This window comes from Natator depressus, chromosome 6 (genome assembly GCF_965152275.1).
Source record: "Natator depressus isolate rNatDep1 chromosome 6, rNatDep2.hap1, whole genome shotgun sequence".
Taxonomy (NCBI): domain Eukaryota; kingdom Metazoa; phylum Chordata; order Testudines; family Cheloniidae; genus Natator; species Natator depressus.
In genome coordinates, this window is record NC_134239.1 from 20,672,823 (window position 1) to 20,685,194 (window position 12,372).

Sequence of the window (12,372 nt, forward strand, 5' to 3'; positions counted from 1 at the left end):
CTTTTTATTATTTCCATCCCTTATACAACAGGTTCCCCTCCCCCCTGGATTATGTGCCTTGAACAACTGAGTTCTGTATGACTTACTTTCAAACTGAAGCCTGCTAACACACAGACAGATCACTCCAGTAATTTTAAATCCACTACACAGAATGCAAATGACTGGTTTATTTGAATTGTGAAGTGATAGGGCCTTGGGGGGAGGGAAGGGATTTGTAGTACTGAAGGATTTATTTCTTGACAAATTTCAGGTGAAATTTATTTTGTTTTGTTAAAAATAAACAATATTCAGGAATAAAGCAGACCAATGCTATTTCAATGTCTCTTCTACAATTATTTTCAAGTTTGAACTGCAATATAAATCTAACTGGTCACCAGATACCAAAGAGTTTACTTCATCAGTTTTTGATTTTCTAAATAAATTTATCAGTGGGGAAAAATTAAACAAAAATCCCATAAATATGCACTATAAAGATCAAGATCAACACTCATGGAATTTGATAAAAAATAATATACCACAGGCCTAACATTCTAGGAAGGAGAATTTATCATACAAATGGCAGTAATATAAATTATTTATAGCAGACTGAAATTCTGACACTAACTTTACTATACAGTGGACTAGTGCCTTTATTCAGCTGCATGGACTCAAGGATTTTCCAGAAATGTGCATTACATTGGGCTACCCTGACACCTGGTGCATATTCATGCTCTCCAAGACCAGCTACTAAAGTGTGCAATGCAGGCATATTGTTGAGCTAAAACGGATTTCACATCCAGAGCGGGGCACAAATTAATTCAATATCTGTATTAAAATGCCATTTCATTTATGGTACAATATAACTGGAAAAAGAAACCATGTGCTAAGCTGTCACAAGACAATTTGGACAGAGTTCCTTTGAAATGGAAGGCCCTATTTGGATTTGAGCATTCAGGATACTCGCTGCCTTTCTCCTCCATAATATAAGCGAATTAAACACTACTTACTAATTATTGTCTGAACATCCTTACACATGAATAATTTGGAGCGAAGTCAATGGGAGTTGTGTGCACAAGGGAACCACAGGATCATATTTAAAATTGAGAAATAACCAAAATAACCTCTTTTAAAAAACAAACCATTTCAGATACATTAAATTGTGCAGAAATGTCAGTTCATAGTAAGATGGCACACGCCCTAAAAACTCTGAATCAGCTACAAGTCTTTGAGATATTATCCCATATCTGAAAAGTTTCCCTCCCTCATCACTACCTCTGCAGCTCCCTCTGTGTTACTAGCTTTGTGATTATTTTCAGAGTAACAGCCGTGTTAGTCTGTATTCGTAAAAAGAAAAAAGAAAAGGAGTACTTGTGGCACCTTAGAGACTAACCAGTTTATTTGAGCATGAGCTTTCGTGAGCTACAGCTCACTTCATCGGATGCATAGCATATCGTGGAAACTGCAGAGTCTTCTGCAGTTTCCACGATATGCTATGCATCCGATGAAGTGAGCTGTAGCTCACGAAAGCTCATGCTCAAATAAACTGGTTAGTCTCTAAGGTGCCACAAGTACTCCTTTTCTTTTTTCTTTTTGTGATTATTATTACTATTAATAGCAGCACCCAGCTCTTTTAAAGCCTTTTGCATCTGTAAATCTCAAAGCGTTTTAACAAAGATGGTCAGTATCACTGCCCCTATTTCACAGATGGGAAACCTGAGACGCGGTATACCTTTCTCTAAAGCACTCTGGAATACAGTTCACATGAAAGATGTACTACATTTTATTTTATATTATAGTGGTATAAAAAGAGGTGCATAATACAAAATCTATCTGAATTTTTAACAGGTTGGATAACTGGCTTCATAAGAGGGAATTTTTGGTTATCTGAAATACACGAATCATGTATATTATATAGATGTACCTATAATTTCTATTTTGCCCTCGCGTTTTTTCTCCCATTGGGATAGCAGTTGTTACCAACTTGAGCCTCCGTTCTGCTATGTTTTAACATTAGACCCATGGCCCAATCAACACACAGCCGCAGCCCAAGTGACATCCTCAGGGTCATACAGGGGGTGTGTGGGTGTGTGGAACCACTGCATTAGACAGTTTACATCTCCAGGATGCTTTCCTTTAGAGCAGCAGTCTCAAACACGCAGCGGGCGTGGGGTTGTTTTCTGCAGCCCGCCAGCTCCCCGCGGCCCCCCCGGTCCCCCAGCATTTACCTAGAGCGGCTCTGGCCCGGTGCGCACCGGGGGCGGAGCGCCGCTCTGAGAAGCGGCCAGGACCTGGTGGAGGAGGGGCACAGGGGTCTGTGTGTTGCCCTGGCTGCACCTCCAGGTACCTCCTCCGGAGCTCCCGTTGGCCGCGGTTACCCATTCCTGGCCAATGGGAGCTTCTAGGGAGGTACGTGGAGGAGCAGCCAGGGCAACACACAGACCCCTGTGCCCCCCACTCCCCAGGTCCCGGCCGCTTCCCAGAGCGGCGTGGGGGCAGGGTAGGCAGGCAGGGAACCTGCTTGGTGCACGCCGGGCTAGACCTGCCCCCTGAAGCCCTTCTGCGGCCGAACCCCCTGCTACAGCCCACACCCCTCCTGCACCCCCTGGGAGCAGGGAAGGGGCAGAGTTGGGGTGGGGATTTCAGGAAAGGGGTTGGAATGGGGCCAGGGGCGGGGCCTCACGGAAGGGGTGGAGTGGGGGCAGGGCCAGAGCAGCAGGGGGAGGTGCGGTCAGTGGTGCGGCCCTCGGGCCAATGTACTTGCCCTCATGTAGCCCTCGTGGTCATTTGAGTTTGAGCCCCCTGCTTTAGAGCGATGGCCACAATGTCAACATCGCAAGTGGGGTTTCAGGACAGAGAGAAGATTCAAGCCGGACGATGGAATTCTGAATGCTTATGGTCCCTTCATTTTGAACAAACGCTGTGCATGTGTTTAAGATTCAGTATGAGGAGCACACACACAGCTTCCCATACATGCAGACAGTGCATTAGGTGGTGTTGGCATTTAGGATCTGTGGGAAAGATTTTCAAAGGTACAAAGGGGAGTCGGGTGCCCTATTGCCCCTTTTGCCTTTAAAAATAATTCTCCCTTTATTGTAGTAATATTAAATAATTTAAAAATTAAAAAGGCCAAACAAATTAAGTTCACAGGAAGATTTACTTCTGTCATGCTCTGCTCACCAGAAGGATATCTGACTGTTTAATAAAGCACTTCTTGGATACCAAAGTTTGAGGTCTAAATAACAGGATAAGGTCCTTTTAAATTAAGGTAGTGTGTTTCGGATTATTTCAATCACACCAGATGGCGTTTTGTTAATCTGGCAGATGTACATGTGGCTACATCTTAAAGCCATTGGGAGACTGAAACTGGTGCAGAATGCAGTGGGTTGCTTATTGAGTGGGGCATCTTGCTGGAAGCCTATGACACCAGTGGACCAGGATCTGCATTTGGTCTCTGGGTGGATTTTAAAGTGTTGGTTACAATCTATAAAGCCCTAACAAGCCCGGGACCAGCCTCCCTGAGGGATTACCTCACTCCCCATGGCAGACAACCACAGTTGTGGTCAGCAGGGAAGCTCTAGTAGGATCCCCTTTGTAATAAAACAGATAGGGTGACTGGCAGGGCATTCTTTACGAGGGCTCAGAGCTTCTGGAACCTGCTCCCAACACTTAGTCCAAAACAGCACAAACCTGATGACTGGGCATGCTGCAGAAGACACTTGTTCAACAGAGTGTTTGGAGAAGGCTGAGGGATGTTCCCAATAATGCTGAAGGGGCGGAATGGATTTCTGTAGGTGGCTAGCTGGCTGAGTTCCTGTTAAAATAATTATTTTAACACTGCTGGAACTTTACTATATCATTAATGATGTGGTAAGGCACCTGGAGCCTTGGATAGGCATCTGTAATCATTTTAAAATATATAAATGTGCCTAGAGCAGAAAAATTATACTGTGGGAGAAGCCTGTAACTGGCCTACAGTAGAATGCTGATGCAAATATTCTAATTATTCTTTAACAAAAATAGAACCAGTCATATGAATGCCAGGAATCAATACATATTCATATGCAGGCTAATGATAAAGGTTAGCAAGATTAATAAGGTAGATATACACAGTTATAAATGACTAGTGAAAAAAGCACTAGCATAAATGCTAGTTATGAAAACGCAAACATGCACGCATACACGCAAGTGCACACATCCTTCTCACAAACTGATACAGACCAACGGGAAACGCACCTAAAGGAACCATCCAGATTTGCTCTATGAATGAAACTCAGCTTTGCATCAGCCCAGTACAGCTTCTGCTCATCAAGATCTATTGTGAGTCCATTAGGCCAATAAATGTCTGAATCAACAATTATTTTTCGAGTGCTGCTATCCATTCCTGCCCGTTCTATTCTGGGTGTTTCTCCCCAGTCCGTCCAATACATGTACCTAAAAAAAAAAAAAAAAAAGAGCGTGTGTTAAGAAGTTAAAATGCTCACTCATTGAAAGTAGCAATCACGTCTGAAGTTTAAAGTGTTATTTTTAATATTACTGTACAGTGGCATAATTACACAAATACCCCAAAGCTTTTACTAAACAAACACACACAAACTTAAACTGAAATTCCAGTGGTTCCAACAAGTTCCTGCAATAGGACAATGTATTTCATAAACTTTCCACATTGTATGAGAGATTACCATTCATCTCTCAATCTTAGAGTAGAGTCGGAACAATCAAAGCATGTACAACTGTGTGCCTCATTCGCAGGCTCAACTACTGCAACTGCAAGTACTAATCACATTTACACATGCAAGCGACCAATTGTGCATCCGGCTGGCCAATTAGCTCATATAATTATAGTAACTGCACTCAAATTTTTGCAAGTCTGTGGACCACAAGGAAAGAATGAAGGTAAATGGCGGTGTTCCTTTAAATAAATAAACTGAATGTTTCTGTATACTAGCTACATCTCATTTTAAAATTTTGGTTTATAACAGTCAGTTCTTTCTTTCTTTTCATTTTTTTTTTTTTCATACCCAGGCTTGAGTTCAGGATTCTGGTTTTCCTCAGTTAGCAGCTTATGATTTTGCTATCACCTAAAGCAGTATGAAGGAAAGAAAGCAAACCCTTGCTCTGTGTTATCAGCATCAGCCAGGTCACCCCAACAGCACAGAATCTGGAATACAGACATCACCAGGTGAAAGCCCTCTTAGTTCACCTCATAGTTATATTTAACTTTTAATTCTATGTGCATAAATCTGAAAGAATATATGAGAAGCAAGAAACATTTCCCTTCCCTCACAGCTAAGATGGGACCTTAAATCATCCGAGTTATACTCAAAACAATGAGGAGTCTGGTGGCACCTTAAAGACTAACAGATTTATTTGGGCATAAGCTTTTGTGGGTAAAAAAACCCCACTTTTTCAGATGCCTGGAGAAGTGGGTTTTTTACCCACAAAAGCTTATGCCCAAATAAATCTGTTAGTCTTTAAGGTGCCACCAGACTCCTTGTTGTTTTTATGGATACAGACTGACAAACAAGGCTACCCCTTTGATACAAAGTTATACTGATAGTACCAGCTGTGCCTTCCCTCACCTACAAGTGTGGCCACATTCATTCTGGTGTAAGAGTGCTTTTTAAAAAAAAACCCAAACAACAACAACAAAAAAACCAATCTTATATCACTTTAGTAAGGGATTCAAGCTAACCCAAAAATGCCATTCTATATACTGGAATAAAGGTGTCCACAATGGGGAAGAGAGGGTTATACCAATATAACTGGTAAAACTCTCAGGTAGACAGGGCCTTCATCTGAGTTCACCATCTGCAAAACGGGACTAATCACACTCCCTTCTCTCCTACCCCTTGTCTTTCTTGTTTATTCAGTCTGCAAGCTCCTCAGGGGAAGGATTGTCTCACAGTAGGTGTATTTAAAACACCTAGCATAATTGGCCCCTATATTTTGGGAAGGGCCTCTAAATACCGAACAGCAGCAAATGTTTCAGTTTACAACTAGTTAAATAAACATCTAATCTAGTGTAGTATCCAGGGAGTTGAACCGTTTTCCAACTATAGGTATAGAAAATTATAACAATGTTTGATTCAATGTAATAAATTCAATGTAATAAAACAAAAACAAAAAACCATTGAAGCTAGCTGCTGTATCACAGGGGACACAACAAACCACTGGAAAAAGAAACATGGGGTATAAATTTGATTTATAAGGCACCTTTGGTGAAGTGTGCCCAAGGCATTTAAATAGCAATCATAAAGTGTGCCAAATTAGAAATAAATTCAAGCATGAATTTAATATGCTGGGTATAATCTGAAGTTGCAACAGGATAGATACACTTTGAAACACAATGCTGGTTTCAGCATAGTCATTGGAGCAACCATCCATTTATGATTTGTAGCAAATGCCATTTGTTCAAATAAGTAATAAAAAATTGTCTATTAAATGTCACATTTTCAAAGATTCAAGATAATAAAGTGAAGTCTTAGAAACCTAAGTCTTAGGAGGTAACACAGAAAACCATGTTTTCAAGCAGGTGCCATTTTCTTACCATTTCATTGACATTTAAACAAGTTTTCTATTCACAATCCTGTCTAGAGGACTTAAAAGTAATTCAGTAACTGTTGAGCAGCATTTATCTTAGAACAAAGAGAAAAGAGATCACAGGAGGGTAAGTGGGGGAGGCAGACTGGCCTTCCCTTGGTTTTGTTTTCCCAAGTGCATACATTCAGACAACTCATGTCTTTCTGTGTTAGTCTCCCGGTCAGAAATAATCAATTATATTTGCAGCTGAAACATGTCACGAAGAAGGGCTTGAATACGGGGGGAAAGAGGAAGTTTCAAAATTCCCAAAAGTTAAAGAGTAAAAATTAGGGCTGTCAATTAATCTCAGTTAACTCAGGCAATTAACTCAAAAAAATTAAATCATTAATCGCAGTTTTAATTGAGCTGTTAAACAACAGAATACCAATTGAAATGTATTAAATATTTTTGGATGTTTTTCTACATTTTCAAATGTATTGATTTCAATTACAACACAAAATACAAAGTGTACAGTGCTCACCTTATATTATTTTTATTACAAATATTTGCACTGTAAAAATGAAACAAAAGAAACAGTATTTTTCAGTTCACCTCATACAAGTACTGTAGTGCAATCTCTTATCATGAAAATGCAACTTACAAATGTAGATTATTGTGTCACATAACTGCACTCAAAAACAAAATAATGTAAAATTTTAGATCCTACAAGTCCACTCAGTCCTAATTCTTGTTCAGCCAATCGCAAAGACAAACAAGTTTGTTTACATTTATGGGAGACAGCACTGCCCACTTCTTACTTACAATGTCACCTGAAAGTGAGAACAGGTGTTCACATGGCACTTTTGTAGCCAGCACTGCAAGGTATTTACATGCTAGATATGCTAAACATTTGTAAGCCACTTCATGCTTCAGCCGCCATTCCAGAGGACATGCTTCCATACTGACGACACTCGTTGAAAAAATAATGCGTTAGTTAAATTTCTGACTGAACGCCTTGGGGCAGAAATGTATGTCTCCTGCTTGGTTTTACCCACATTCTGCCATATATTTCATGTTATAGCAGTCTCGGATGATGACTCAGCACACGTTCATTTTAAGAACACTTTCACTGCAGATTTGACAAAATGCAAAGAAGGTACCAATGTGAGATTTATAAAGATAGCTACAGCACTCGACCCAAGCTTTAAGAATCTGAAGTGTCTACCAAAATCTGAGAGGGATGAGGTGTGGAGCATGCTTTCAGAAGTCTTAAAAAAGCAACATTCCTATGCAGAAACTACAGAACCCGAACCACTAAAAAAGAAAATCAACCTTCTGCTGGTGATATCTGACTCAGATGATGAAAACGAACATGCATCGGTTCGCACTGCTTTGGACCGTTATCAAGCGGAACCTGTCATCAGCCTGGACGCATGTCCTCTGGAAGGGTGGATGAAGCATGAAGAGACATATGAATCTGTAGACCATCTGGCATGTAAATATCTTGCAATGCTGGCTGCAACAGTGCCATGTGAACGCCCGATCTCACTTACAGGTGACATTCTGAACAAGAAGCAGGCAGCATTATCCCCTTCAAACGTAAACAAACTTGTTTGTCTGAGTGATTGCATGAACAAGAAATAGGACTGAGTGGACTTGTAGGCTCTAAAGTTTTACATTGTTTTGTTTTTGAATGCAGTTTTTTTTGTACATAATTCTACCTTTGTAAGTTCAACTTTCATGATAAAGAGATTGCACTACGGTACTTGTATTAGGTGAATTGAAAAATACTATTTCTTTTGTTTTTTACAGCGCAAATATTTGTAATAAAAAGTAATTATAAAGTGAGCACTGTACACTGTTTTCTGTGTTGTAATTAAAATCAATACGTTTGAAAATGTAGTAAACATCCAAAAATATTTAAATAAATGGTATTCTATTATTGTTTAACAGTGCGATTAATCGCGATTAATTTTTTTAATAATTTGCTAGCCCTAATAAAAATTATTTCTTCTACAGCATGCCACCAGATTGGATCAATCATCCATCTAGTCTAGTATCTTGTCACCAGCACTGGTCCTTAACAGATGCTTCAGAAGAAGGTGCAAGCAATCCCACGCTGGCAATCATGGAACAACATGGCTGTGTAGGGACATTTTCTTTCTAACAAGGGTCAGTTCGTGGTTGGCTTATGCCATAAAACATGCACGTTTATATCCCTGACATTTTTACCTAATGTGACCTGTGAAAACTGTTATTCCCTTGTCCAAAAAAGATCCACTTGTTTCCTCTGGCCTTGAAGAGAGATACTGGAACTGAGGCAGAAGCCAATGTATTGGAGTGTTCATATTTGATTACATTGCTCGACAGAAGAAGTGAACAGACTGCATTCCACTGTTGTATGTGTCTGTTTAAACAATTCTAGGTTGTGGTGCTGTAGCTGTATTCGTCCCAGGATATTAGAGAGACCAAGGGGATGAGATAATATCTTTCATTGGACCAACTTCTGTTGGTGAGAGAGAAGCTCTCAAATTCTGTGTAAGCTGGAGAGCTTGTCTCTCTCACCAATAGAAGTTGGTCCCATAAAAGATATTACCCTCACCCACCTCATTTTAAACAATTTGCACAGTGGTGAGAGCCCATAAATGGATACTTTTATTTATTCTAACGAAACAAAAATGAACTATCAATATCAAATCCTTTTCTGAATCCCACTAGGCCACTGGCATCAAAAACTTTTGACAGTGAGTTCCACAAGTTAATTATGGAGTGAGGGGGAGAGAGAGAAAGTTTTTCCTTGGATTGGTTTTCATTTGGTTCCTTTTAATTTCATTGGATGCTTCTGCAATCCAGAATTTTGAGAAAGAATAAACTCTGATGTTCCATAAAGTACTTCCCAAATACACCTCCTATTTTGTCCCTTATTATGTGTTATCTCTGAATTACATAGTCTTAATCTTTCCCTCTCTCCTCATTTGGAATTTTTTCCCTTGCTTGTAATTCAAGTTCATACAAAATATGTAAACAGAAAGAATATGTCTGAAGCTTAGAAAATGCTTTTGGATCTTCAGAAGAAGACATTGAAGTGCAAAGTATTCTTTATACGGCCTGATTCAAACTCCCCTGAAAACAATGGTAAACTTTACATGAAATTTTTTTTTACACCCCTGAGCAACACTGCTAGGTCAACCTAAGATTTAGGTGTAGATCAGGCCTACATTAGACTTAACATGTATCAGCTGACATCTTCCCAATCCTAGCCTAGATAAGGATACTGTGACTAGGCACTGTGGCTCTGAACTCAGATATTTTGGGCAAGGCAATAGCCTTGATGCCAAAATGTCCTGGCTTCTGTGGATTTATACTAGTTTAATTGTATGGTAATTTTTTTTTTTTTAAAGGAACCACCAATCCAGTGAAAACTGTTACAGAAGAGTCAAGAATCTCTTACCATGCCCAGTTGGAAACCTGCAAATTAAAAATGACTTTGCACTATATTAAATAGTTATAGTAACCCCTCACTCATCATGAATATATTTAGATTTATAAACACAAACCAAAAAGGAGCTCTAAGTGTCCATGACAATTATTTAAAAGTAAACCCAAAAATAAAACCAGCAGGAACTAATTAAACCTTACAGAAGAAGGAAACAAAGAAGGAAAAATATGCCATCTTCCCCAAAAATACCCCTTCAGCAGCATCTTCCGATGAAGCTGGGAAGAAAGTTCCAAAGCCCAGGGAGCCCTGAAGAAGCACATCCTGCCAGCAGCTGCCTTTTTCTTTTATATCAAAAGGGTTCCAGCTTGGGAGACTCTGATGACCCTAGCTGTGGCCATATAGCATGAGCTGATGCACGGTTCCACAAGAGGACAAGTCTCAGGCCATGCAGAGCTTTACAGGACTAAACCAATAAGTTACACAATACAACTGGAAATCCACATACTGCATGAAGTTTGCTTGATTTGCCTGCACACTAACTATACTCCCAATATTTAGCAGATTACCAGGGACCTTATTCATCCTCAGCCATGTGCACATGACTCCTGTAGAATTCAAGAGGAGTTGCACACACGCAGACTTCAATGGGAGCTACACGCAGACATACCCAACAATATAATATGGTCCAAGGGTAATAGAAACCTGCAAGGAATGTCTAGCAATTCCCAGGGGCATTTGTCAAAACAAATATCACTAGATCAACACGCAGTGAAATGGTAACGTTATCAACATTTCTGCAATGGGTCATTTTTTCTCTTATACTTGATCCCTTGTGTTTTTTTACCTGTAGTACAAAAGGTGCCATGTAATACCAACTTCTATTTTACAATCCAGTTACTATTATTCTGCATATCTGCATTAGGCATGAGTACTATCACTTTAATGAGTATGTTGACTGGAAAGACACAGTAGTTGTTTTTAAAAATGTTTCCTATTTTATATAGAATTATACAGCCCCATTACCACAGTATCTGTGACCACCTGGGCATTTGATGCATTTATTCTCATCACCCCGTCAGGTAGAGAAGGGCCATTATTCCTAGTATACAGATGAGGAACTAAGGCACAGTCATGCTAAGTAACTGCCCAAGATCACATATGAAGTCTGTGTGGAGCTGGGAATTGAACCTATGTCTCCTTAGTCCCTGTTACTAATCATTGGCTCATCTTTCCTCCCAGTGTAACATCTTGGCTGTTCTGATTTTGTACTGGTCAAATAATCAGAAGTACTACACAGAGATCTATATCATGCACTAACTAATAAAATGTCGCATTTAAAGTCTTTGTCTATGTGAGAATACTAAGATCACAAAGTACGGACTTTTTTACCCTCCTTCTGTCTTACAGAAAGTCGTAAAATCAGTTCAAATCAAATTAAGTACAAATCTGATCCTGGCTGAGATATTGTATGCCAAGGTGCAACCCAAAACAGAAATTATCTGGGAGAGTTATAAACCCCAGGAAAAAAACAAGTTTATTATGGAAACACTGACATAAGCTTAGCTAAAGCAGCCCTAGCAAACTCTGCTGGAACAATACCATTAGAACAAGAGTTTACCAGAAGAGTCTGGACATTAAAATAGGTCAGTGTAGGTCTGTGAAACAAGCTCAGAAATCCTCAGGCATTCTAGCAGACTGACATGCTCACAAATCTAGTTAAGCGGTGTGGAAAAGAAGCCAGCTGAGAGGGTCTTTTACTGCTTTTACCGTAACTAACCAAAGAACTGTGCCAAGGGAAGGGAGAGGGGGAAAGGCAAGGAGTTGGAAGTTCATCTAGAAGCCTGAAATTCACAAGCAGGAGAATGGAAGAAAAAACGTTAAGCAGCAGGACTGCTTAGCATGAACGCCTGGTAATTAACAAATCAGCATAGTCATAAAGCATGCCTTTGTAGCGTGAGGGGCCAGGACTGTGTTACTGGAACATGAACCTGTTGCATGTAATGAAAATATGAAAAAAAAACTTTTCCCGATGTGATCACAGTTGGCAAGACTGAGGCTTCAGGCCCACCCTCAAACTAACCCATGGATCTGCTAAATACAAGAACATCGGAGGCTTCTATTGAACCTGTTTGCGCCAGTGAAACAGCTGTGGCACGGTACCTGAGAAATCTCAAGAGCAGAATTCAGTGAAGAAAAATCCACATTGATACAGCGATACTAAATTTTCCTAATTCATGCAATGTTCAAATACAGCTTTTACATTAAGCACTTTGCTTTTTCAAAGCACTGTATGCAACATTTATCAATCCTTATAGGAACATAAGTAAACAATACCTTCATTTTTAGGGACGGGTAAACTGTGGCAGAAAGCAGCAGTGAGGTGCCTCATATGACAGCAGCGTTGCCTAGTGGATCAGGCACTGAATGGGACACAG

General features: G+C 40.0%; 1 protein-coding gene across 2 annotated transcripts in view; it reads right to left on the reverse strand.

Moving 5' to 3' along the window:
- The window catches only part of LRP5 (LDL receptor related protein 5), a 252,541-nt gene that overhangs the window by 164,655 nt on the left and 75,514 nt on the right, over positions 1-12,372 (reverse strand). For both annotated transcript variants that reach the window (XM_074954716.1, XM_074954714.1), the window contains one exon: positions 4,213-4,410. In XM_074954716.1, coding sequence (XP_074810817.1) covers positions 4,213-4,406 — 194 coding nt within the window. In that variant the 5' untranslated portion in view covers positions 4,407-4,410. The remainder of the gene's footprint in view (positions 1-4,212; positions 4,411-12,372) is intronic.